The 26,549-nt window shown below is 44.4% G+C and overlaps 1 protein-coding gene across 3 annotated transcripts in view; it reads right to left on the reverse strand.

Moving 5' to 3' along the window:
• tecpr1a (tectonin beta-propeller repeat containing 1a) overlaps positions 1-26,549 on the reverse strand; it is a 94,592-nt gene that overhangs the window by 42,122 nt on the left and 25,921 nt on the right. For all 3 annotated transcript variants that reach the window (XM_086001128.1, XM_086001127.1, XM_086001129.1), the window contains exons 6-13: positions 24,924-25,098; positions 20,678-20,778; positions 14,333-14,434; positions 13,589-13,737; positions 10,060-10,601; positions 8,971-9,116; positions 7,997-8,152; positions 1,841-1,990 (exon numbers count right to left, since the gene is read on the reverse strand). In XM_086001128.1, the coding sequence (XP_085857254.1) occupies positions 1,841-1,990; positions 7,997-8,152; positions 8,971-9,116; positions 10,060-10,601; positions 13,589-13,737; positions 14,333-14,434; positions 20,678-20,778; positions 24,924-25,098 (1,521 nt within the window). The remainder of the gene's footprint in view (positions 1-1,840; positions 1,991-7,996; positions 8,153-8,970; positions 9,117-10,059; positions 10,602-13,588; positions 13,738-14,332; positions 14,435-20,677; positions 20,779-24,923; positions 25,099-26,549) is intronic.

Raw genomic sequence — 26,549 nt, forward strand, 5'->3', positions numbered from 1 at the left:
GTCACTGGAAAACGTCAAGTCTACACCGCGATCCTATACACCTGGTGATGAAACCGAAGTACCAATTGCATCTACCTCAGAATCGGTGATATTGGAAGCAGACGAATCAAACAACGACGTTGATCCCGAATCAACTTTGCCAGAAGAACCTGATACCCCAAAGAGGCGTTATCCGGACAGAATCAGGAAGCCTCCTCAAAGACTGAATTTATAATTGATTAACTTCAGCTAATGTATATAGCAACTGTAATTGTAAATATGTTATTTAATTATTAATCGAATGTTATGTACTGTTTAGCTAAAAGGGGAGGAATTGTAGTGTATGTAACCTGAAGAAGGAACTATATTCTGCAGCCCCTGTATACTGCAGTACCAGTAGTGACCACCCCTGTATATAAGCCTGTGTAGTAACCTTGCATAGTAGTTCCAGTTTTGTCTCCGTTCAGTAAACACCTGTTACAACCAACTCCTGCAGTCCGTGTCTCAATTACACACGGACGTTACAACAGGCTCCCACAGTAGCTCAGGAGATGTGTGGGAAATGCTGAGCAGGAATTACCCAGCTTCAATCCCTGATTCATGTTGAGTTGGCTGCACTTCTCCTTCATCGGGCAATGGGGATGCTACAATTCAACATCCCCAGGCCAAGGAGAAGAAAATTAACCAGTGTTTTTGTTCCTAATTTGGTGACCCACTGCTGGGATGTGCACATACGTGGGCAGGATCAGGCAGTATGGAGATACACAAAATCTAGGCTGACACTCCCAGTGCAGTACTGAGGGAGTGCTGCACTGTTGGAGGTGCCGTCTTTTGGATGAGACGTTAAACCGAAGCCCCGTCTGTCCTCTCAGGTGGACGTAAAAGATCCCATGGCACTATTTTGAAGAAGAGCAGGGGAGTTCTCCCCGGTGTCCTTTCCAACATTTATACCTCAAGTTACATCACTAAAACAGATTAAATGGTCTTTTATCTCATTGTTGTTTGTGGGACCTTGCTTTGCGCAAATTGGCTGCTGTGTTTCCCTTCATTATAACAGTGACTACACTTCAAAAGTACTTAATTGGCTGTGAAGGGCTTTGGAACGTCCTGAGGTTGTGAAAGGCGCTATATAAATGCAACTTCTTGCTTTCTTTACAACTGGCACAGAGTCTGGTAAATTCTTGCCTTAATTCTGCATTGCTCCAATTCCATTTACACAATACCCCAAGAATTAGCACGTAAACCACCAGAATTAGAATTTAGAAACATTTAACATTTCCAGTCATGGAAATTAGCTTTGAGGACTTGTTGGACTCCATGTCCCTGAAGTCAAAGCATCATAAGGTACAAAGCTGGCTGATTTGAGCCACACTGGTAGTGACAGGCAACTCGGAGTATTACGAAGTATTTATAGCACAGAAACAGGCCATTCGACCCAACTGGTCTGTACCGGTGTTTATGCTCTACTCGAGCCTCCTCCCACCCCTCTTCATCTCACCCTATCAACATATCCTTCTATTCCTTTCTCCCTCATGTACTTATCCAGCTTCCCCTTAAATGCATCTATACTATTCACCTCAACCACTCCCTGTGGTAGCGAGTTCTACATTGTAACCACTCTCTGGATGAAGCAGTTTCTTCTAAATTCCCTACATTCTCACACTTGTAGGATGTCTTTCATATTTCACATTTTTAAAAACAATTTATTCTCCAGCTGCTAGATTCAGACAGCAGGAGCCTAGCGAGACGGGATTCTACCTGGATGAAGAATGTTAGTACAGGCTGTGACTACATGGTATATAACCCATTGAGCTGCAGGAAACGGTTAGCAGGCTGGATCATCCCTCATTCGGTCACTTACCCAGTCATACATTTCTTGCTCGGTAGCCGTTGCCAACCTGATTGGCCATCTCTGTTTCGTCCTCTCGGGAGTGTAAATAGCAAACGTGTGTTTCGATTCATTAGCAATCGGAACCAAAATTGTAACTTCATTTAAAAACACGTGAAGGTACTGTAACATTTAAAAGGAAAAAAGTCAGCCAACTTAAAGGATTTATTATTAAAAGGTTAGTAAATATATCTGCATTAAAGATAACTCAAACAGTGATTACTGCAGAAAAACAGCAGTGTGCATAAAAGGAGATGCATCTTTTATATTTATATCTAAATTTAATGTTCTCTCCTTCCTTATGAACAACTGTTTGTTAAATAATTTAGGGCTCAATATCCTCATAATGCAGTTGAGTCATTCTCTCACCAGCCTATACCTGGGTTAGGTTGGTGCAACAAATAATGAGCTAGCTATTCGTGTCTTCATCACTGTGCATCACTGCTGGGAGAACTGGTGGAGCAGGCTGCCCAGCCTATCCACTCACAGGATAGCAAGAGGGCCCTTTTAAATTGTTTTTGTTACTTTTTTTTTTGAAGGCTAAGACAAATTCTTCTTTGCTCACAGTCTCCCAGGCCACCCGAGGACAAGCTCTCCTATCCATGCTGTGCCGAGTCAGGTGATGCGAGATATGCAAGTGTGGTTTGACCAGACAACTGGTGTCCATTTCTAACAGTGGGATGGCGGAGACTAATAACGCTATGTCTTGTGCGGGACGGGGGGCAAGAAATCATACCTGCACTCCCCTTCCATTATGTACTTTTACTTGCCACTTTCTTGAACATAGGAACAGGAGGAGGCCATTCAGCCCCTCGAGCCTGATCCACCATTCAATTAGGTCATGGCTGATCTGCATCTCAACTCCATCTACCCACCTTGGTTTGGTACAGGAACAAGGATGTCTTGCTGCAGTTGTACAGGGCCTTGGTGAGACCACACCTTGAGTATTGTGTGCAGTTTTGGTCGCCTTATCTGAGGAAGGATGTTCTTGCCATGGAAGGAGTGCAGCGAAGATTCACAAGGCTGATACCTGGGATGGCAGGAATGACGTATGAGGAAAGATTGGGTCGATTGGGCTTGTACTCGCTGGAGTTTAGAAGAATGAGAGGGGATCTCATCGAAACGTATAAAATTCTAACAGGACTAGACAGACTAGATGCTGGAAGGATGTTCCCGATGGTCGGGGAGTCCAGAACCAGGGGTCACAGTCTAAGGATAAAGGGTAAGCCATTTAGGACAGAGATGAGGAGGAATTTCTTCACCCAGAGAATGGTGAACCTGTGGAATTCTCTACCACAGAAGGCAGTGGAGGCCAATTCATTAAATATATTCAAGAAGGAGTTAGATATATTTCTTCAGGCTAAAGGGATCAAGGGATATGGAGAGAAGGCAGGAACAGGATACTGAATTTGGATGATCAGCCATGATCTCATTGAATGGCGGAGCAGGCTCGAGGGGCCGAATGGCCTACTCCTGCTCCTATCTTCTATGTGTCTATGGTAACCCTTAATACCCTTACCTCAACAGCTTTTTGGGGGACGAGAGTTCCAGATTTCCACTACTCGTAATGTGAATAAGTACTTTCTGACATCACCCCTGAATGGCCTAATTCTAGTTTTAAGGTTTTTCATGTCATTTGACGGTAGGATCAGATTACCAAAAACACATGAGTCCTTCAAGATAGAAACACCTTATAAAACATAAGTATCAAAGCGGATCTGCTGAAATGTTATTTACAGCGCAGCACGAATCAAAGGCTCTTTTGGGCTGCCTTATGCACACATCATTAACTAGGAACAACAACAGCCAAGATGGAGATAGTTTTTCTAACACAGGTTATTTGCTGATGGTCACGAGTTAGTGGAGGGTGCTGGTACCTCGGATACTATACTGCTCTCACTGAATTACTGACAACAAAGAATCACTTTACAAACTGCATCCTCGAAGCTATCTACAATATTCCAGCGCTGGATTTTGCTTCCAAACTGTCCTCTGCCCAGAGCTCCCATTGTGTTTTTATTTTCTTCCCTTGTTCTGGTCTCCACCATGCAATGCACTGTCACTCTTTGGGCAAAGTGATAAGCAAGAAAGCTGCAGTCAATGTTATTCATGTCATACTGCTGGGAAGTGTATGAATAATCCTAGACGTATGGTCAGAGGGGATTTTCCTACCTCTTCGCTGGGTAAACAGCAGCTGTCCACTTCTGATGAAGGGTCATCAACCTGAAACGTTAACTCTGTTTCTCTCTCCACAGATGCTGCCTGACCTGCTGAGTATTTCCAGCAATTTCCGTTTTTATTATCTGTTCACTTCTTGATCCCTTTGCCGCATTTTTTGCTCACTTTTCCCTATATCTCTGTCTTTCTCTGCCTTCTTGCTAACTTCTGCCTGAATCTCCCCCAGTCGCCCGGTGAAGGGGTTAGAGTTATGCTATGCTTAGTCAAGCCCCTATGGGAAAGCAACAAAGTGCAGTTAAGAAGAAAAAACACCGGAAAAAGTGCAAGAACGACAAAGGTGATTGCAACTCGGGCAATTTCCCAACACTTCTTAACACAGCACAGATGCAGTTTCTATAAGTAGGCGTGCATCACCTATGAACCAACCTGCTCTCCCTTATATGTGATGTGACTGGACAGTGCGTCACAGGACTAACCATTATCCTTTTACCAAGATATGATATACAAGAAAACTATATGGCTTGCCCACCAAGTTCTTCTGTCCATTTTAATAATCAGAAAATACCACAAACCCAAACCATAATGTTCAGGCTAACACTAATAATCAAATTTATTTACAAGTAAGAATAATTACACAGAAGCACTACATATCTGATTTACACAATACTTAAATAGTTACAAAAATAGAGTCCAAAATCCTAGCAATTTGTTCCAGTTTTTATTAAGTGAAAACAATTTCTTAGGAAGTGCTAAGGGTTATGGAACCAAGGCAGGTAGATGAAATTAAGATACAGATCAGCCATGATCTCAATGAATGACAGAACAGGCTCGAGAAGCTGAATGGCCTCCCGTTTCTATGTTCCTGTGCTTGGTACTTTCCAAGTACTAGGCAGAGGCTATGCATCGCATGCTCTGATTGGCATGTGTCTGGGACCTTTTCACAGAGACCCTGATGATATGTTACATGGCAAAGGCTTTCCACAAAGCTCCTTTCAAATCAATTTTTATTGTCATTGTTAGTGCACAAGTGCAGTACAACGAAATGTAGGCTTGCGGCTCCCGAGAGTGTACATTTGGATTAAGACATTTAAACATTCAACATACATTTGGCTTGTAGTATATTAACATAAACATAACCATAATAAAGTGCATTGGCAGATGTGCAGGCTTTAGAGTTTCTTTGTGGAGTTCAGTAGGATGACAGCCCTGGGAAAGAAGCTGTTCCTAAATCTGGTCGTACGGGTGCGAATGCATCTGTAGCGTCTCCCAGATGGCAGGAGGGCGAACAGACTGTGGCTGGGGTGGGTAGGGTCTTTGATGATGGACCGTGACCTCCGTAGACAGCGTTTCTGGTATATGTGCTCTATGGTCGGTAGCCGGGTGCCGGTAATGCATTGGGCAGTTTTGACTACCCGCTGCAGGGCTTTCCGGTCATAGTAGCTACAGCTGCCATACCATACTGTGATACAGTTTGTCAGGATGCTCTCTATAGTGCAGCGGTAAAAGTTAGAGAGGATCAGGGGTGACAGGTTACATCCCTTCAGCCTCCTTAGGAAATATAGGCGCTGCTAGGCCTTCTTTGTATTGTGGAGGTATTGAGGGACCAGGAGAGGTCTTCCGTGATGTGGACTCCGAGGAACTTAAAGCTGTCCACCCTTTCCACCACAGCCCCATTGATGTGGATGGGGGGGGGTGACTTCCGCCTTTCGACTTCCTGAAGTCCACAATGATTTCTTTGGTTTTCTTGATGTTGAGGGCCAGGTTGTTATCGGCGCACCACTTCACGAGATGCTGGACCTCCTCCCTGTAGGCTGACTCATCGTTGTTGGTGATCTGGCCTACTACCGTGGTGTCATCCGCAAACCTGATGATGGTGTTGGAACCATTAACAGCCACACAGTCGTGGGTGAAGAGGGAGTAGAGGAGGGGGCTCAGCACACATCCTTGTGGGGCCCCCGTGTTCAGGGTCGGGGGGGGGGGGGGGGGAGGTGTGGTTACCTAATTTGACAGACTGGGGTCTGTTTGTTAGGAAGTCCAGGGTCCAGTTGCAGAGGGAAGTGTTCAGGCCAAGAGTTTGGAGTTTGGTTGCCAGCTTGTTGGGGACGATAGTGTTGAATGCTGAGCTGTAGTCTTTGAACAGCATTCTGATGTAGGTCTCCTTACCATCTAGGTGATTCAGTGCCTCAGATAGAAACTGATAGTCAAACCAAGAAACTAACCATACCAGGAAACCCCACTTGTACTTGTACAGTTCTTTTAGACCTCTGAAGGTAGACTTTCGTTTGAAGATTAAAGATGTTAGACAAATTATTGGCAGGGCATAGAAATGAGCAGATTGGCCTCGCCCCTGGTCCAAAGCCTAAATAATACGTACTGGAGCTTTGGCTAGCGTGAAACTTTCTTGATGGTTTAGCAATCAAAAGATAACAAACTTTGTCTTCACCAACCGTTGACAGATTTGCACATGTTAGCATTTCAAGGTGGTAGTTTCTGAAGTAAGTAACCTATGTGGCGTCCAACTAAGCTAGGGGACTTCCCCACCCTCCTCATCCCTGTCCCTCGCTGGAGCAGTAGGTGTCTCCAGACAGCTTAGTACATTGTTTACCCCAAGCAACAAGACAAAGGATCGCGTCTAAATTTAAAAAGGCCACGTTTTGCTGACAACGTTTCGCCCATTGAGGAATTGTAGGGGGTGCTGTGCAAGTGCGGCATCATGTGCCCCAAAAACCAGACAGTTAGGACACAGGGGCCTAGAAATTCATCTCGGGCGGTGGCACAAAACGGGCCGTATCGGATCGAACACCAGTTATATGCAGTGGCTGATATTCAGTTGCATTGACTACAATAGAACTGAATATCAAGGGCTGCGTATGACGGGCAGCCGATCCGATACCACTCGGCTTGCACCACCGCCCAAGACAAATTTCTAGGCCAGTGTCAGTATTCACTTTATACAACTACGTGAAGCCAATCTTTTACATTACATTAGTCTGACTATATAGGTCACATAAATAACAACAAAAATGTAATACCGATTTTTTTTTAAACTGTTTGAGGCATTATGGAGTTCTGCCTCAAATATGTTCTGTAAGACAGAACTTGTGGTTTGAAGCTGGACTTTGACTCAAATCTCCCTCAATATAGGCAGGTGGAATGGGGGAGTAGCTTCACTGGTGAGACTAAACAGTATAACTCACAAGCAACAAAATTATGAATGAGCTACGGTCTTGCTCATGACTCAGATGTTCCACTGCTGATCAGGATAGATTTATCCCATTTTTAAATAAAACCTTTACACATGTCTTTATGTCATCAGAAGCGTGGATATATAATAAACAATCTCCTTATTTCTCGAACTACATGTGGCTCACTACTTTCAATCATAGAATGCAGGAGTGTTGCATTTGCACTTAGTCTATAAATATTTAAACATAATTCACTCTACAACGAAAGCAGATTTCAACTTTGGGTCAAGACTAAAATGAATAGCTTTTGAAAGTTTTTTTTAATGTTTAAAAAAAATGTATTTATAACAAAGATGATGCTTGACTGTAAAGGAACGGACTACAGTATCAAGCGCTGCACATAACAAGCAGCCGATATACCTCTCGTTTTGCGCCAAATTAATTTCTAGCCAAAATATTTTTTCTTCATTTTTGTAAAAACAAATTTACCAGAAATAAAAACTGCCACAGCATAAATGATTCAAATAACTGATCGTTATTCACCTTAATCTTTTGACATATTTCAGCTTATTTAAATACAACGATTAAAACTATTCTCCAAATATCTTTAGCTCCACTCCACAACATTGAGCTATGCAGTGGGATATATGAATTGTCCTTGAAGTAGCCAGGTACATTTAGCAAGCAAAGGTCTAGTTTACACCTCCTGTGGCATACAGCCCTGTCTGAAAATTAGAGGGCGGCAGAAGAGACAGACAAAACTCACCTTCTTCTCCTCGTTGAACGTGTAGTAAATGAAAAAGATCCCATCCCGCTTCCCATCGTTCCCTGTAAACTGTTCCAGTGCTACCCTGACGTCTATCCATTTGTGCGGCTTCCCATCTCTCCACCACTGCATCGCTCCCTTCTTTATCCACACAGACTAGGTATAATAGAGTGGCAGGGAGAAGAGAACAGTTACGAACTACTGGAAGCACATTTATCCATCCCTAAATAATAGGCAACATTCTCACCATTTTCCAAAAATAAGGAACCCAGCTCACAAGGAGGGAAAGTCACCTGAGAATCAGATTGAAATATTCAGCTCCTCGGGTGATGGTTTAACGTGACGGTGATTAAACCATAACAAGAATCTCTTCTGCACTACAAGAATAAAACTTAAGGTGCCAGCCCCTGGTGAAACGTCTTTCATAACTAACCAAAGAATGAAAGCATTAATTTGAGAGAAATATTATGAAGCAATAATGTAAATGTTCAAATTATTGTTGGGTCAGCCGTGGCTCCGTGGGTAGCATTCTCACCTCAGAGTCAGAAGGTTGTGTGTTCAAGTCCCACTCCAAAGACTTGAGCGCAAAATTCAGGCTGACACTCCCGTGCAGTACTGAGGGAGCGCTGCACTGTTGAAGGTGCCGTCTTTCAGATGAGACGTTAAACTGAGGCCCCGTCTGTGATCTCAGGTGGGCGTAAAAGATCCCACGGCATTATTTTGAAGACGAGCAGGGGAGTTCTCCCCGGTGTCCTGGTCAATATTTATCCCTCAACCAACATCACTAAAACAGATTATCTGGTCATTATCACATTGCTGTTTGTGGGAGCTTGCTGTGCGCAAATTGGCTGCAGCATTTCCTACATTACAACAAAAAGTACATCATTGTCTGCGAAGTGCTTTGGGATGTCCTGAGGTCACGAAAGGAGTTATAGAAATGCAAGTCTTTCTTTTAGATTTTAGAAGCAGCTTACCTGCTCCACAGCCTGCTCATAATGTTTAAAATCCTCCAGCTCTCGTTTGGACCGCTCAGTTAACTGATGAACTATCTGTTTCCGCCAAACTGTCTGCTGGGCACAGCTAATGGGCATCGAGAACGATTGCAGAGTGAACGGCTGTCCTGCAAAATCGTGGACACATAAAATATAGTGGACCATGCCTCTATCTTTTTTTTGCAGATTTATTTTAATATTTAAGAGTCAAAGGAATAGAACATCCTGGCATTATTGTTATCTGAACCTGATTGTAGATGATAAAAGAAACCTGTTCGAGAGGGTGGGATTGTGAAATGTAATGGCAGCGCTAATGTAGAAACTGAATGTTTTTCTATATGTTCATAAAATACCAGGTCTGGAATCAAAGCTGAGCCTCAAGGTTTCATTATGTGGGACAGATAATTTTGCCAGACATTGTGGATGAAAGTGGCAGCAGGTGGGTGATTAGAAGTGTGGCTAGAAGATCAATATAAAGAACATTCAGTCCATTTTAGCTCATCCATTCCAAAAGACTATAACCCCAACATCATCATGGTATCTAATTGTTCCTTAAATGATTCCAGAGATTTTTCCTCCATTACATCAATCATGAATTTGCCTTCCACTAGTTTCAATCTGTGTCCCTTTTGTCGTACTCTCAGCTTAGTTTAAAGCCATTTTTCAGAATGTTGCCGGACCGGGAGTCAATGTGGGTCAGCGAGCACAGGGGGCGATGGGTGACCGGGACTTGGTGCAAGTTAGGATGCGGGGCAGCAGAGTTTTGGATGAGCTCAAGTTTACGGAGGGTGGATAGTGAGTTGGAATAGTCACATCTGGAGGTAACAAAAGCACAGATGAGGGTTTCAGCAGAATATAAGCTGAGGCAGGGGTGGAGACCTACTGTACACTACATTCAATGAATAAAACATGTTCAGGATTTGCTGTGACATTGCGAAGAGATGCAATTACCATTAGTGCATTATTATACCTATAAATGCATTATCACTATTATTACTGGTTATATGTTTTCAGGAGCAATACTGTCAACTAACGGTGACAAACAACGACGACATAAAAGGGATTGACTACCTGACTGGGCGGTGAACCAGTTCAGCTGGGTGTGAGCTTCTATGTCACAACTTCCTCCACTGAGCCAGGCCCAGAGTTGCCGCTCATCAGACACATAATGCTCTTCAATTCCAAAAGGATAGGCTCCTACAGAAGAAACACTGGACGTTTCAGCCAAGTCTAAAGTTATTGTGTTTGAATCCGAGTGGGCGATGTCCAATTCAGCACCATTCCACAGAGAACGCCCTTGGTCTGTCAAACACTGAGATCGGGCAACAGATGGTTCAGAAACAGGTTGTGTCCGTTTCGCTGAAGGTTCTTCAATTAAAGAGATGGTCTCAAATACACTCGCAATGTTGTCACAATTTTTCTCGATGGCAGGACTGGTGGCAGCAACATCTCCATCTGCAATGGCGTGAAGAAGATTCGCACTCTCACCAATTGTTTCAAGAACGCTTTCAGTTTTCTTTGCTACTTTGTCCATTTCGGCGGAAAAATCGACATCGCTGCTAATGGAAGCTTGGGATGGTAACCTAACTTCATCACCAAAGAAACACCCAGCACTGAAACAAAACCAAAAGAGAAAACAAAGTTAAAAGCATTTAAGGTAATTGGCAAAAGAACCAGAGGCAAGATGAGGAGAAGTTATTTTATGCAGCGAGTTGTTGTGATCTGGAATGCACTGCCTGAAAGGGCGGTGGAAGCAGATTCAATAATAACTTTCAAAAGGGAACTGGATAAATAATTGAAGGGAAAAACATTTGCAGGGATATGGGGAAAGAGCAGGGGAGTGGGAATAACCGGATAGCTCTTTCAAAAGAGCCAGCATAGGCACGATGGGTTGAGTGGCCTCCTTCTGTGCTGTATCATTCTATGACATATTATTTAGGGTCAGAAAAATACTTAACGAATGTGGAAAGGAGTTTTCACTACAGGAATGTGCAGACTCTATTTAAACATAATTGTGAGAAGTAGGGAAATCTATTTAATTTTATTAAAATAGCTGAATTTAAAATGGAGACTTCTCACATCAGTTGTTGGGAAAATGCTGGAATCCATTATTAAGGAAGTGGTAACAGGGCACTTAGATAATCATGATATGATTAGGCACAGTCAACGTGGTTTTATGAAAGGGAAAGTGTGTTTAACAAGAGTTTTTTGAGGATGTAACTAACAGGGTAGATAAAGGGGAACCAGTGGATATAGTATATATGGATTTCCAAAAGGCATTCAATAAGGTGCCACATAAAAGGATGTTATGCAAGATAAGGGCTCATGGGGTTGGGGGTAAGATATTAGCATGGATAGAGGATTGGTTAACGGACAGAAAACAGAGAGTAGGGATAAATGGGTAATTTTCAGGTTGGCAGGTTGTAATTAGTAGGGTGTCGCAAGGATCAGTGCTTGGGCCTCAGCTATTTACAATTTATTTTAATGACTTAGATGAAGGGACCGAGTATAATGTATCCAAGTTTGCTGGTGATACAAAACTAAATGGGAAATTAAGCTTTGAGGAGGACACAAAGGGCCTAGGGATATAGATAGGTTAAGTGAGTGGGAAATAAGGTAGCCAATGGAGTATAATGTGGGGAAATGTGAGGTTATTCACTTTGGTAGAAAGAATAGAAAAACAGAATATTTTTTGAATGGTGAGAAACTATTAAATGTTGGTGCTCAGAGATATTTAGGTGTCCTCGTACAGGAAACATGTTGACCTTTATTGCAAAAGGATCGGAATACAAGAGTAAGAAAGTCTTGCTATAATTGTACAGGGCTTTGGTGAGACCACGCCTGGAGCACTGTGCACAGTTTTGGTCTCCTTACCCAAGGAAGGATATACTTGCCTTAAAGGCGGTGCAATGAAGGTTCACTAGATTGATTCCTGAGATGAGAGGGCTGTCCTATGAGGAGAGATTGAATAGATTGGGTCTATACTCCCTGGAGTTTAACATAATGAGAGGTGATCTCATTGAAACATATAAGATTCTGAGGGGGATTGACAGGGTAGATGCTGAGAGGTTGTTTCTCCTGGCTGGAGAGTCTAGAACTAGGGGGCATAGTCTCAGGATCATGGGTTGGCCATTTAAGACTGAGATGAGGAGGAATTTCTACACTCAGAGGGTTGTGAATCTTTGAAATTCTATACCCCAAAGGGCTGTGGATGCTGAGTCTTTGAGTATATTCAAGGCTGAGGTAGATAGATTTTTGGACTCATGGGGAATCAAGGGATATGGGGATCGGGCGGGAAAGTGGAGTTGAGGTTGAAGATCAGCCATGATCTTATTGAATGGCGGAGCAGGCTCGAGGGGCTGTATGGCCTACTCCTGCTCCTAATTCTTATGTTCTTAGAAAATGGCAGGCTCTCACACTGCAGGGAATCAAGTAGCTGATGAGATTACAATTTGGAGGCGATATGAACTCAGACCCTGGGAGTCATCAGTCTGGCAAAGCCAGGCCAGCTGAATAGTACAGTTACAAGGAAAGGCTTTTGGTTCATCAGAGTAAGCCGTAACCAGCAGAGGAACAGGAAGTGTTTCAGCAGACAGCTGTTTCTCAGGTATACTGTAGATTTAGTGTTTATTGCCCTGTTTTCTCCAGAGGAATAGCTGAACATGGTGGAACATGCGACCAGTGCTAGAAGGTGAATAAACCAGAGGAATCGCACCAAAGTACAGCTGCAGTCTGTGCCCATTATTAAGCAACCTTTCATAAGGGTAGGGATAAATATAGTAGGGCCATGCCCATCAGGAGTAAAACTGCATACAGACAGTGGAAAACTATGGGACCCGTAACAAGTAGTTCTCATGTCAATGGGTAACATGTCAGGGCTGTTGGGGTATTACAACTGCTCACTTGAGTTGGGTTCTTAGAATTGGGATCTGGGTGTTTGAGGTGATTCAAGGGTTCAATAGGGTAGATAGAGAGAAACTATTTCCTCTGGTGTGGAGGAGTCCAGAACAAAGGGGCACCCAGTTCAGGGGTGATGTCAGGAAGCACTTCGTCACACAAAGTGTAGTGGAAATCTTAAACTCTCTCCCCCAAAAAGCTGTCGAGGCTGGGGGTCAATTGAAAATGTCAAAACTAAGATTGATAGATTTTTGTTAAGAGTATTAAGGATTACGGAACCAAGGCGGGTAGATGGAGTTAAGATACAAATCAGCTTAGGACCTCGGCCATTCTCAGGGGCTTGAAGCCTCATTGAATAAAGCTTGACTGGCTGGTTAAATGCTATTGTCACAACAAGCTGTTCATCACAATCAGATTCCAAATATGTTGGGTCTTTTTGTAGACAATTGCCAAATCCATATTCATCACTTTCATTAAGACATTCACACCCAGCCTTATCTATAAATGGCATCAAATCCATATATCCTCTGGGAATGATCTCATTGAATGGCAGAACAGGCTCGAGGGGCTGCATGGCCTCCTCCTGTTCCACTGTTACTTCCTATAAGCGATGATCATTTGCTTTGCAACATTTAAGTGACAACTGTAAAGTACTAAAGTTAGAACATTCTGCAGATGCGCTTTATTTGCTGGGTCACTGTACCTTACAAGACTGGTAGCACTGCCTGCACAAGAAGCTCGGTCGTGCTCTCTGTTCACTACTATTACTTTCCAGGCCTTTCCACTGTATTCAGTAGGCGTCACACCATGACGAAAATAGATAGCGCGGTCTTCATAGCCAATTCCCCACACCTTGGAATAAGAATAGGAAAGAAATGGGGTGTAAGTAGCCCACAGCGCAGTTTGTTGCCAATTTAACTTTGGTCCAATCTGTAACTCAAAGCATTTGGGTATGGTATCATATTGACAGGTGAAATTCAAAGCTGAATTTAGTTAATACAATTACAACCTTGAGCACCACTCACAACAACCCTCCTACCAAATGGAGTTAATTAAGGATGTTTTGAAGATCATTTTAAAAGGATTTAAGAATGAAATAGACAAAGTAAAAGGTGCTGTAAATGAAAACGGGGTAGATTAAAACTAATAAAAATTGAATTATTAAAATGCTTTTCTGAAATAGCACAACATAGCTTTGTGCTAGTTTAGTGCTTCAGTTATGTGTCGTTTTACATTCGCACTAAATGTACTATGAGTGAGCAATCGGTAATCACGCTGGCATGGCTTAATCACTAATCAATACAGTCATTAGGAACCACAATGGATTGAATAAGACAATCTGAGGAACAAATAATTTCCAAATAATCAGTGGTTTTATTGAGACCAACATTTATCTGGTATTAAAACCAGAGCACTGTCAAAAAAGGAGGAACAGCATTATTCTCACCTGATCATTTAATCCCACATTCACCATCACCATCTCTACATTCACACAAATCCAACCTGTTCCAGCAGGGTTCTCAGAACAGACACCTCTTCGAAACCAAACCTATCAACAGAAAAAGACAACTCACAAAGTTACATATATATTGCTGAGGTGTTCAAAATTATGAGGGTTTTGATAGAATAAATAAGGAGATACGGTTTCCACTGGCAGCGGGGTCAGTAACCAGAGGACATAGATTTAAGATAATTGGCAAAAGAACCAGAGGGGAGATGAGGAGAATTTGTTTTACACAGCGATTCATTATGATCTGGATTGTACCACTTGATAGGGTGGTGGAAGCAGATTCAATAGTAACTTTCAAAAGGGAATTGGATATATACTTGAAGGAAAAGTAAAAATTTTCAGGGCTGTGGGGAAAGAGCAGGGGAGCGGGTCTAATTGGAGAGCTCTTTCAAAGAGTCGGCACAGGCACCATGGACCGAATAGCCTCCTTCTATTTGTATGATTCTATGATTACCACTTCTCAGTGACATAGAACAACTATTCTTATAAGAAATTGTTTCTTTCTCCTTTGCAGTTTTCATATCTATGTAAAACAACAACTTGTATTTATATCGCGCCTTTAACATAGTAAAACATCCCAAGGCGCCTCACAGGAGCGTAAACAGACAAAATGTGAAACCGAGCCACATCAGGAGATATTAGGACAGGTGGGCAAAAGCTGGGTCAAAGAGGGAGGTTTTAAGGAGCATCTTAAAGGAGGAGAGAGGTGTAGGGAGAGAACTCCAGAGCCCAGGGCCCAAGCAGCTGAAGGCATAGCCGCCAATGATGAAGTGATTAAAATAGGGGATGCGCAAGAGGCCAGAATTGGAGGAGCGCAGAGATCTCAGAGGGTTGTAGGAGGTTAGAGAGATAGGGATAGGGATAGGGAGGGGCGAGGCCATGGAGGGATTTGAAAACGATGATGAGAATTTTAAAATCGAGGCGTTGCTGGACCGGGAGCCAATGTAGGTCAGTGAGCAAAGGGGTGATGGGTGAACAGGACTTGGTGCGAGCTAGGATACGGGCTACAACAATAATACCGAGTAAAGTAGGCTACACTTCGGAACAAATTAGAAACGTGTACTGCCCAAGAGTGTGGCTGAATTCCCATGATAGTCGGACCAAATTAGGAGAAACCTTGATCTATCAAAGTCTGACAATATCAAAGCTATTCATGGGCTCCCATGGTCTTTGATATATAAAGACAGCACTGGGTGATTGGTTCTACTTTGTAGTCTATTTCCTTTTATTAGTCTTTTAATAATTTATTGAAAACACATTTTTTTCCAACGTGAATTTATTATGTGATTCAGAAGTTTTGTTCAAGAGCAATGGGAAAATAATAAACAGCCCAAGGCTGGAGACAGAGAAGAGAGATTCCAAGAGAAACTTGAGAGACAGTCAAACAAGTTTCGAACATGGATTGAAAACCAAACCGTGTCAATGGGAATCAGAAAGAGGACATCCCAAAAATTGATTTTAGCGGAGTGGGCAACATGGAAAAAGAGTAGATACAATTATTTACTCAGATTGCATCAGATGGACAAAGCAAAAAATAAGTTACACAAAGGATAGCAATTTCAAAAGAAGCATTTAGCAACAACTAGTGCCTTTAACGTAGTAAAACATCCCAAGGCGCTTCATAGGAGTGTTATCAAATAAAATTTGACACCAAGCCACATAAGGAGATATTAGGGCAGATGACCAAAAGAGGTAGGTTTTAATGAGCGTCTTAAAGGAGAAAAGAGAGATAGAGAGATTTAGGGATGGAATTCTAGAGCTTAGATCCTTGGCACAGCCGCCAATGGTGCAGCGATTAAAATCGGGGATGTGCAAGAGGCCAGAATTGGAGGAGCGCAGATATCTCGGAGGGTTGTAGGGCTGGAGAAGGTTACAGAGATAGGGAGGGGCAAGGACATGGAGGGATTTGAAAACAAGGATGAGAATTTTAAAATCAAGGCATTGCTCAACCGGGAGCCAATGTACGTCCGTGAGCACAGGGTTGGATGGGTGAACAGGACTTGGTGTGAGTTAAGATATGGGCAGCAGAGTTTTGGATGAGCTTAAGTTTGTGGAGAGTGGAAGATGGGAGTTCGACCAGGAGTGCATTGGAATAGTCAAGTCTAGAGGTAACAAAGGCATGGATGAGGGTTTCAACAGCAGATGAGCTGAGGCAGCGGCAGAGTCAGGCGATTTTAAGCAGGTGAAAATAGGCGGTCTTCTAGATGGCGCGGATATATGGTCGGAAGCTCATCTCTGGGTCCAATACGGCACCAAGGTTGCGAGCAGTCTGGTTGATCCTCAGACAGTTGTCAGGGAGAGGGATGGAGTCAGTGGCTAGGGAACGAAGTTTGTGGCAGGGACCAAAGACAATGGCTTCGACCTTCCCAATATTTGAGTCTCCATGCAGCCACAAAATCAAGCAAGGGATAAGAAGCAGTATGTTTAAATGTTACGTGCGGTGAAAAACTTTGTACGGAAGTGAAAAATCTACCTTGAATGTTAGGAGCAGATGATAGACTGGAGGCCGTTTCAATTATGCTGCTACCGATATATGTTGAAAATGAGACAAGAAGTATGATGAATGAGAGGGCCCAGGAACTGAGAAAAATGAAATAAAATATGTAGATGCATTATTCCAAAGGCACAAAGAAAGGTTATTGGGATTCATATTTTCTGGAAAAGCTGGTAATTGAGCATGAGGAAGGCAAAGAAGAATGTGGTTAGATGATGTGATGGAATCAGCAGGTACACTATCTGAGGCTGATACAATCCACCCGTGCAGAGACCAGAAAGCATGGAGTGCACTGATCACCAGTCTCCACAGCAGAGACAACAAACGGAGAGAGAACAAATATGAATCCAATTTTTGAAGCAAATGCGCATAGTAAAGTCTTTCACTACTTATTTTAAGGTGTCAGCCGTGGCTCAGTGGTAGCACTCTTGCCTCTGAGTCAGAAAGGATTTGGGCACAAAATCTAGGTCGATACTCCCAGTGCAGTACCGAGGGAGCGCTGCACTGACGGAGGTACCGTCTTTTGGATGAGACGTTAAAACAAGGCCCCATCTGCCCTCTAAGGTGGTTGTAAATTTTCCAATCCTCTCTGGCTACAGGTGTGGTGCCGGAGGACTGAAGGACTGCTAAACGTTGTACCTTTGTTTAAAAAGGGAGAAAGGGATAGACTGAGTAATTACAGGCCAGTCAGCCTAACCTCGGTGGTGGGAAAACTATTGGAAAAAGTTCTGAGGGAAAGGATAAATCTTCATTTAGAAAGTCACAGATTAATCAGGGACAGTCAGCATGGATTTGTTAAGGGAAGGTCGTGTCTGACTAACTTGATTGAATTTTTTCAGAAGGTAACAAGGAGGGTCGATGAGGGTAGTGCGTTTGATGTAGTCTATATGGATTTTAGCAAGGCTTTTGATAAGATCCCACATGGCAGACTGGTCACGAAAGTGAAAGCCCATGGGATCCAGGGCAAAGTGGCAAGTTGGATCGAAAATTGGCTCAGAGGCAGGAAGCAAAGGGTAATGGTTGATGGGTGTTTTTGTGACTGGAAGGCTGTTCCCAGTAGGGTTCCGCAGGGCTCAGTACTAGGTCCCTTGCTTTTTTGTGGTATATATCAATGATCTAGACTTGAATATAGGGGGTATGATTAAGAAGTTTGCAGATGATACTAAAATCAGCTGTGTGGTTGATAATGAAGAAGAAAGCTGTAGACAGCAGGAAGATATCAATGAACTGGTCAGGTGGGCAGAACAGTGGCAAATGGAATTCAATTTAGAGAAGTGTGAGGTAATGCATTTGGGGATGGCTAACAAGGCAAGGGAATACACAATAAATGGTAGGACACTGAGTAATGTAGAGGAACAAAGGGACCTTGGAGTGCATGTCCACATATCCCTGAAGGTAGCAGGCCAGGTAGATAAGGTTGTTAAGAAGGCATACGGAATACTTGTATTCTATGCCTCAGCTAATAAAGGCAAGAGCAGGGAGGTTATGCTTGAACTGTATAAAACACTAGTTAGGCCACAGCTAGAGTACTGCATGCAGTTCTGGTCACCACATTACAGGAAAGATGTGATTGCACTAGAGAGGGTACAGAGATTTATGAGGATGTTGCCAGGACTGGGGAATTTTAGCTATGAGGAAAGATTGGATAGGCTGGGTTTGTTTTCTTTGGAACAGAGGAGGCTGAGGGGAGACCTTATTGAGGTGTATAAAATTATGAGGGGCCTAGATAGAGTGAATAGGAAGGACCTATTTCTCTTAGCAGAGGGGTCAACAACCAGGGGGCATAGATTTAAAGTATTTGGTAGGAAGTTTGGAGGGGATTTGAGGGGAAATTTCTTCACCCAGAGAGTGATGGGGGTCTGGAACTCACTGCCTGAAAGGGTGGTAGAGGCAGAAACCCTCACCACATTTAAAAAGTGCTTGGATGTGCACTTGAAGTGCCGTAGCCTACAGGGCTATGGACCAAGGGCTGGAAAGTGGGATTAGGCTGTATAGCTCTTTGTTGGCCGGTGCGGACACGATGGGCCAAAATGGCCTCCTTCCGTGCTGTAAATTTCTATGATTCAATGGGCCGTATTTTCCGATGCCTACGGGTGTGTACGAGCTGTGTACACACCCGTAGGGACATCGGAAATGCCGGTTTCAGGCATGCAAAGTGCATGCGCTGAAAACCAGCATTTCCGATCTGTCAAGAATGCTCTTGACAGATCAGACGCCTGCCCTAGAGTAGGGCCTCTGCGGGCAGAGAGTTCCGTTTTCTGCACAACCTCCGCCCGCTGAAAACCCTTAGAAATCTTACGCCTGGTAAAAGCAGGCATAAGGCCTGCTTTTACCAGCATATAAGAGTTGAAAAAAGTTTTTTTTAATGTTTTTTTTCACTCATTTATAATTTAAAAACACTTTTAAAAAAGGTAAGTTTATTTTTAGCCTGGTAAAAAACTTAAATTATTTTTTTCAAAAAATTACATTTTTGTTTAAAATATTTAATTTAATGTAACTTTAACTCATTTTAAAAACGTGATTTAAAAAAAAATTATTTGATGTTGTAGTGTCTTTTTGGGGTGATCTCCATTCATATATTTGACAGGTCTATCTCTCAAAAGTATGAAGGGAGATTCCCTTCTCCTATCGGCTGGCCTGACCCACGTGATCCCAGGGACGCTTGCAAACTGCATGCACCCCTGGAATACGTGGGCCCTGCGCATTTCGAATGTGAAGAGGTCCAGGAGCGAAAGTGTCCGGACCTCAGGAATCCTCAGGTAAGTTTGTAGATTTTTTTCCGATAGGAGGCATCCGCACACAGGAAGCCTCCGATCGGAAATTACGGGCCTATGATTCTAAAAGATCCCATGGCCACTATTTCGAAGAAGAGCAGGGGAGTTCTCCTGGGTGTCCTGGCCAATATTTATCCCTCAATCAATATACAGGAAACTTTGTTATATCCGGCACCGACGGGACCAAGCTGTTGCCGATCTATCAAAACTGCCAGACATACAAAGTTAATGTTGAAGCATACGGAGGTTTTCATCTCCGTATCTGACAACAAACACTGTTGCTTAGCAACAGCTTGTAAACAGTCGGCCCGTACCTTGGAAGCATCTCTGTAGCTTAGCAACAGCTTCAGAGAGACTTTCCAGAGCCCGACTGTTGAAAACAAAGCCACGAGAAGAAAAAAAACCTAACAAAACGGCTCCTGATTTCTGCCGGTAGATCGAGGTTTCCGGACATACCAACCTCCGGATAAACCAAAGTTTCCTGTACTGAAACAGATTATCTGGTCATTATCACATTGCTATTGGTGGGAGCTTGCTGTGCGCAAATTGGCTGCTGTGTTTCCCACATTACAACAGTGACGACACTTCAGAAGTACTTAATTGGCTGTGAAGTGTTTGAGATGTCCTGAGGTTGTGAAAGGTGCTACGGAAATGCAAGTTCTTTCTTTTATTTGTCTACTTAGCCATTTCTTGTTCAGTTGACGAGATGCGTGCATGCAAACAGCAGCATGGGTTTCTGCACTATTTAAGAATATTGATTGGCTTAAGAAAGCAGATACTTTTGAGATTTACCACCCCACCCCCCAAAAGAGCTCAGTAAGTACAGTAAATGCACCATGTAGTTACAGCACTGACTGATGCAGAACACAAAGGTCCTAGGTTCAAACCCCCTGGTCTGTGCTGTGTTTGCTGATCTCAGCTGAGGCAGCAGAATTGGGGTGGGGGGAACCCCAATCTAATGTGCATATTACTTACTATATTATGGTTTAAAAGATTTATAGCGTGTGCACTTACTCTTCTGTCCCGTGTGACAGCCCACAGCACATTAACGCCCACTGAGACCTGGACAAGACCATTTTCAGAGTTTGGAGGTTCAACAATCTTCCAACAATTCCCTATGGACCAAGCAACAGAGAACACATTTATTGCATTCATGAGCAGTACTGCACGTTGTCGTGGGACTATTATTTGACCAACAATGCAGCATTTCAATTTATGAATAAATACACTAGCAGACATGACTGTGCCCATGCAGAAAGGCTTTGGGAAAGTTAGGTATGAAGAAATATAACCTTAACATAGATGCCTTAATATGCCACATTTAACATAGAGGTTCTGGGCTCTTCAGTGAACTCTAGTTGTCCAAATTTTCTCGCGGTTTCACGGAGTTAATCCGGCTGCCGCCAACAAGACCAAGAGCTAAACTCCAGCCCTAAGCTGTAGACCCATCCTCCTCCAGGGCCTCTGCAACATTCATATACTATAACAGCCAACACCTGACTTTCTCACTTGCTCCAAGGGAGGTGGCCCTTTAAGAGCTGCTGCTTCGTCAGATTTTACCACCTCCAGCCAACCTCTCTAGGTAATTCAATAGCAAAATACTGCAGACGCTGGAAATCTGAAATAATAACAGAAAATGCTGGAAACACTCAGCAGGTCAGGCAGCATCGAGGAGAGAGAAACAGAGTCAACGTTTTGGGTCGAACCCTTCATCAGAACTGGAAAAGTTTAGGGAAGAGAGGTTTTTAAATCAGGGGCAGGGGGGAGGGGAGGAAAGAACAAAGGGAAGGTCTGTGATAGGATGGATGGCAGGAAAAATTGACTGACAAAAGAGATGATAGTGCAAGGCAAAAGGAGAGGTAATGGGACAAGTTAAGAAACAAAAGATGGCTCTAGATGAGGTGTGAATGATGATGGCAGCAACATTAACAGCTACCATGTGAGGAAATAAGAGAAAAAAATATATAAAGAAATACAGGGGCCAATTTATAGTCTGAAATTGTTGAACTCGATGTTAAGTCCAGAAGGCTGTAAAATGCCTAATCGAAAGATGAGGTGCTGTTCCTCGAGCTTACGTTGAGCTTCAGTGGGACAGTGTAAGAGGTCGAGGACGGAGAGGTCAGAGTGAGAGTGGAGAATTAAAGTGACAGGTGACCAGAAGCTCGGGGTCACACTTGCGGACTGAACGGAGGTGTTCCGCAAAGTGGTCACCCAATCTGCGTTTGATCTCCCCAATGTAGAGGAGACTGCATCGTGAGCAACGAATACAGTATACTAAATTGCAAGAAGTACAAGTAAATCGCTGTTTCACCTGGAAGGAGTGTTTGGGGCCCTGGACAGTGGGAAGGGAGGAGGTAAAAGGGCAGGGGTTGCATCTCCTGCGCTTGCATGGGATCTAGCTGGGCGAAGGTGAAGGGGTGTTGGGGGTTATAGAGGAGTGGACCAGGGTGTCGCGGAGGGAGTGGTCCCTTCGGATTGCTGAAAGGGAGGGGGGGGGGGGGGGAAGATGTGTTTGTGATGGGATAACACTGGAGGTGGCGGAAATGGCGCAGGATGATCCGTTGAATGTGGAGGCTGGTGGGGTGAAAGGTGAGGACAAGGGCAACCCTATCGTGGTTCTGGGAGAAGGGCTGAGAGCAGAAGTGTGGGAAATGGAAAGGACACGGTCGAGGGCCATGTCAATCACGGTAGAGAGGAATCCTCGGTTGAGGAAAAAGGAAGACATACCGGAAACACCAGTATGGAAGGTGGCATAGTCAGAACTGATGCGTCGGAGAATGGAATGGAGTCCTTACAGGAAGCGGGGTGGGAGGAAGTGTAGTCCACGTAGTTGTGGGAGTCAGTGGGCTTATAGTGGATGTTGGTTGATAGCCTATCCCCAGAAATGGAGACAGAGAAGCCGAGGAAGGGAAGGGAAGAGTCGGAGATGGACCATGTGAAGGTGAGGGAAGGGTGGAAATTGGAAGCAAAGTGAATGAAATTATCTAGTTCAGGGCGAAAGCAGGAAGCAGCACCGATACAGTCATCAATGTACCGGAAAAAGAGGTGGGGGAGGGGACCTGAGTAGGACTGGAACAAAGAATGTTCCACATATCCCATGAAAAGGCAGGCATAGCTAGGGCCCATGCGGGTTCCCATAGCAACACCTTTTATTTGGAGGAAGTGAGTGGAGTCAAAGGAGAAGTTGTTCAATGTGAGAACAAGTTCAGCCAGGTGAAGGAGGGTGGTGGTGGGACTGATTGGGGCCTCTGTTCAAGGAAGAAGCGGAGCGCCCTCAAGCCGTCCTGGTGGGGGATGGAGGTGTAGAGAGATTGTACGTCCATAGTGAAAAGGAGACGGTTGGAGCCGCGAAACTGTTAAAGTGGCGGAGGGCGTCGGAAAAGTCTCGAATGTAGGTGGGAAGGGACTGGACAAGGGGGAAAAAAATAGTCGAGATAGGAAGAAATAAGTTCTGTCAGGCAAGAACAGGCTGAGACAATCGGTCTACCAGGGCAGTCCTGTTTGTGGATCTTGGGAAGGAGGTAGAAGCGGGCTGTGCGGGGTTAAGGGACTATGAGGTTGGCGGTCATGGAGGGAAGATCTCCAGAGGAGATGAGGTCAGTGGCAGTCTTGGAAACGATTTCTTGATGTTCGATAGTGGGGTCATGGTCCGGGGGAAGTAGGAGGAGGTGTCAGAGAGTTGCCGTTCAGCCGCCACATGGTAGAGGATGGTTCGCCAAACAACAACAGCGCCACCCTTGTCAGCAGGTTTAATGACAATGTTAGGGTTGGATCGGAGAGAACGGAGTGCTGCAAGTTCAGAGGGAGGTAGGTTGGAGTGAGTGAGGGGAGCAGAGAACTGGAGACGGCCGATGTCACGCCGGCAGTTAGCAATGATAAGATCTAGAGAGGGTAAGAGACCAAAGGGAGGGGTCCAGGGAGACCGAGAATTCTGAAAGCGGGAGAAAGGGTCTGCTTTGCGGGGGGAAGGACAGAGAAGTGGGCACGGAGACGAAGGTGACGGAAAAAGAGCTCGGCGTCTCTAGGTAATTGTTCTTTTCCCTGTAACCCAATCAAATGAGGGGGGCGGATCTTATATCTCAAAATTTAGCACAGTCTATGCATCGGGCCACAGGCACCACCTCATTTTTGCCAAGGTCGAAAATTCAAGACCATGGCCCCAATATTAATGGGGAGGTGGGGGAGGACGTAATTGGACGAAGAACCCAGCCAGGCTGGGGAGGTGGAGCCCTGCTGATTTAAATAACATGGTGCAGTCTCCCACCTGACAGCCAGCCAGACTGATAGCCTGGCTAGTGGGTAAGAGTGCACACAAACGGCAGGAGGCTGCAGTTGGGGACCCGTGGGGATGGTACCCAGCAGTTAGTGGTGTTTCAATGCTCGGGGCCATGATCGGGCACGGCGGGGGGAGGTGGGGAAAGAGGGCTGAGAGGTAGGGGCTGTGGTCAGGGCCAGATGGTCCTGCTGTGGGATCGGTGGGGGGGAGAATAACTGACACCCGTTATTTTAATTGCCCCCTCCCTGTGCCCAGTTTCCGCTAGATGGGGGAAGTTAAAATCGGGGCCCATATTCCTTTGTCCTGTTTTTGTGGGCATGGAATTTGTAAAGGGTTGTTCTTAGAATTGTTACCTCATTGGTAGCTAAATCCTAAACCAAGATCTGTTAGTATTAATAGCTGCATTATATATGTGAATGGAAGCATAGATATAAAGTTCATATGTGATGCATGAGGTTCCATGGTGTGCAACTAAATGGCCCACGATGACAAGAAGCTTGGCACTTCTGAAATGACATACACACAGTCCTCAGGAGCCTTTGCAGCTTTAAACATCATTGTACTTTATTAGGACTAAAGTTGTTAATCGTATGTGTCATTAACTTCTTTACCCAGAGGGTGGTGAGAATGTGGAACTCGCTACCACAAGGCGTAGTTGAGGTAAATAGTATAGATGCATTTAAGGGGAAGCTATATAAACACATGAGGGAGAAAGGAATAGAAGGATATGCTGATAGGATGAGATGAAGAGGGGTGGGAGGAGCCTTGTGTGGAGCATAAACACCAGGATAGACCAGTTGGGTCAAATGGCTTTTTTCGGTGCTGTACATTCTATGTAATTCTATCTATAATAGAGATCTTTTGGTCTATACATTGAGTAAGGATCCTAATTTTGATGTCTATCTCAATATATTAACATTAACCCACCATGGCTGGTTAACCATGAGAGGACATTCATGCTGAATCACAATTGAAACTGTGTACCTTTGGGGTTCTCTCTGTTTATTCCTTCCCTCACCATTAGCTGACCTTCCCACAACACAGCACACAAAAGGTCACCTGGTCCACAGGTGATCAGAACTACTTCCCCGAGAGTCTGGATTTCAGTCCACGACGAACCCTCGGGATTCTGATCATTTATATTTTCTCTATAAAATACCTGAAAGAAATTAAATGCGAAATTATACACTGCGTTGATTCAGTTTAAGAGCTAGTTATATTTTCTAGCACAAAACTTGTCCTTAAAGGAGCCATGTGCCATAAATGTCCACTTTCCACCAACTTCATAAAATAAAACACACGCACACACACGGGGGAATTTTACCTAAAAAAAACAGGTGGGTTGGGGTCGTGTGGGAAGTTAAAGTTTTAAAAATCTGAACCCGCCCACTTGTGGTTTTAACAGAGGCGGGATGGGGGGTGGGCTGCCAACCCACTGCCAAGAGGCAGGTCATCTATTTAAATATTATAAATGAGGCTGGAAGCCTCTGCTTTAACCTCCATTTTGAATTTAATTTTAGCTGTTCGGGATTCGCACACCTCGTGAAACCCGCTAGCTAATGCCTTTACACTTACCTCCTGAATCCAACAACCCTGCTGAACCCACCCCCGCCCCCCACGATTGGAGACTGTGTTCCTCCGGCCGCCAATTGTTCCCCAAGCACCCCCCGCCCGCTCCTCCAGTCCTTCCCCTGCTCTGCTGGCCCCCGATTATTGCTGACCCCACCCCATCCTGCTTTGCCGGCAGCACTCCTCCCACCCTGCTCCTGATCCTCACCCTTCCCCCTCTGTGCTGGTCCCGACCTCTGATCCTTACCCGACATCGCCCCACCCCTGTGCTGGTCCCGGCTCCCGATCCTCGCCCGATCTCCACCACCCGCCCCACACATTGGTCCCAGCCCGCGATCTTTCTCGGCAGCCCCCCTCCCGTGCTGGTCCTGGCCACCGCTCTTTCTCCGATTCCCCATTAAAATTCAACACGCACACACACACAACCTACATCACTGCATTGTCATTACACATGTACAACAGAAAAGACTAGCAACCATACAGATCTTTCGAAAAAGATAATGATAGGAAAAGGCCAGAAGTTGGTCTCAATGTTGGGGTGGTAACACTGACTTCAATGTCACAAAGTCTGGGGAGGTGGGGTGTGGGGGGGGAGGGGGAAATAGAGATTCATACTCGAGATTGCTATCCAGTCACTGCTGATGGAAGTGATGATGCCTGGATATTGAATGTGAACAAGATCAGGTTTGGCTGTGTTGCTCCCGCAGGTATTTTCAGGCCAAAAACCTGGGGCGTGGCCAGTTTTTTGGGCATGTGCCGAATTGACTCTTGAACTAGTGTAAAAGATCATGGAAACTCAAGTGTAAGTGGCTATGGGTGTAACGAATGTTGCCTCTAATTTTTTTTGCGCTGCGCAGCCAATGCAAAAAACCACGTATGCGCGCTTTTTGCATTTAAACGCCTGTGAGCTGGCTGCACTTGAGCTCCAGACCACTGCGTGGCCATGTAGCTTAAAGGGAACACTGGGTGTAACTCATGTCTAAAATTTCACGATCTTTTGCACTATTTCAGCTTGCGCTGATTTCCGGGTGGAAAACACCC

This window comes from Somniosus microcephalus, chromosome 11 (genome assembly GCF_052327205.1).
Source record: "Somniosus microcephalus isolate GS21.2 chromosome 11, FLI_Smic_1.0, whole genome shotgun sequence".
In the NCBI taxonomy this organism is placed as follows: Eukaryota; Metazoa; Chordata; class Chondrichthyes; order Squaliformes; family Somniosidae; genus Somniosus; species Somniosus microcephalus.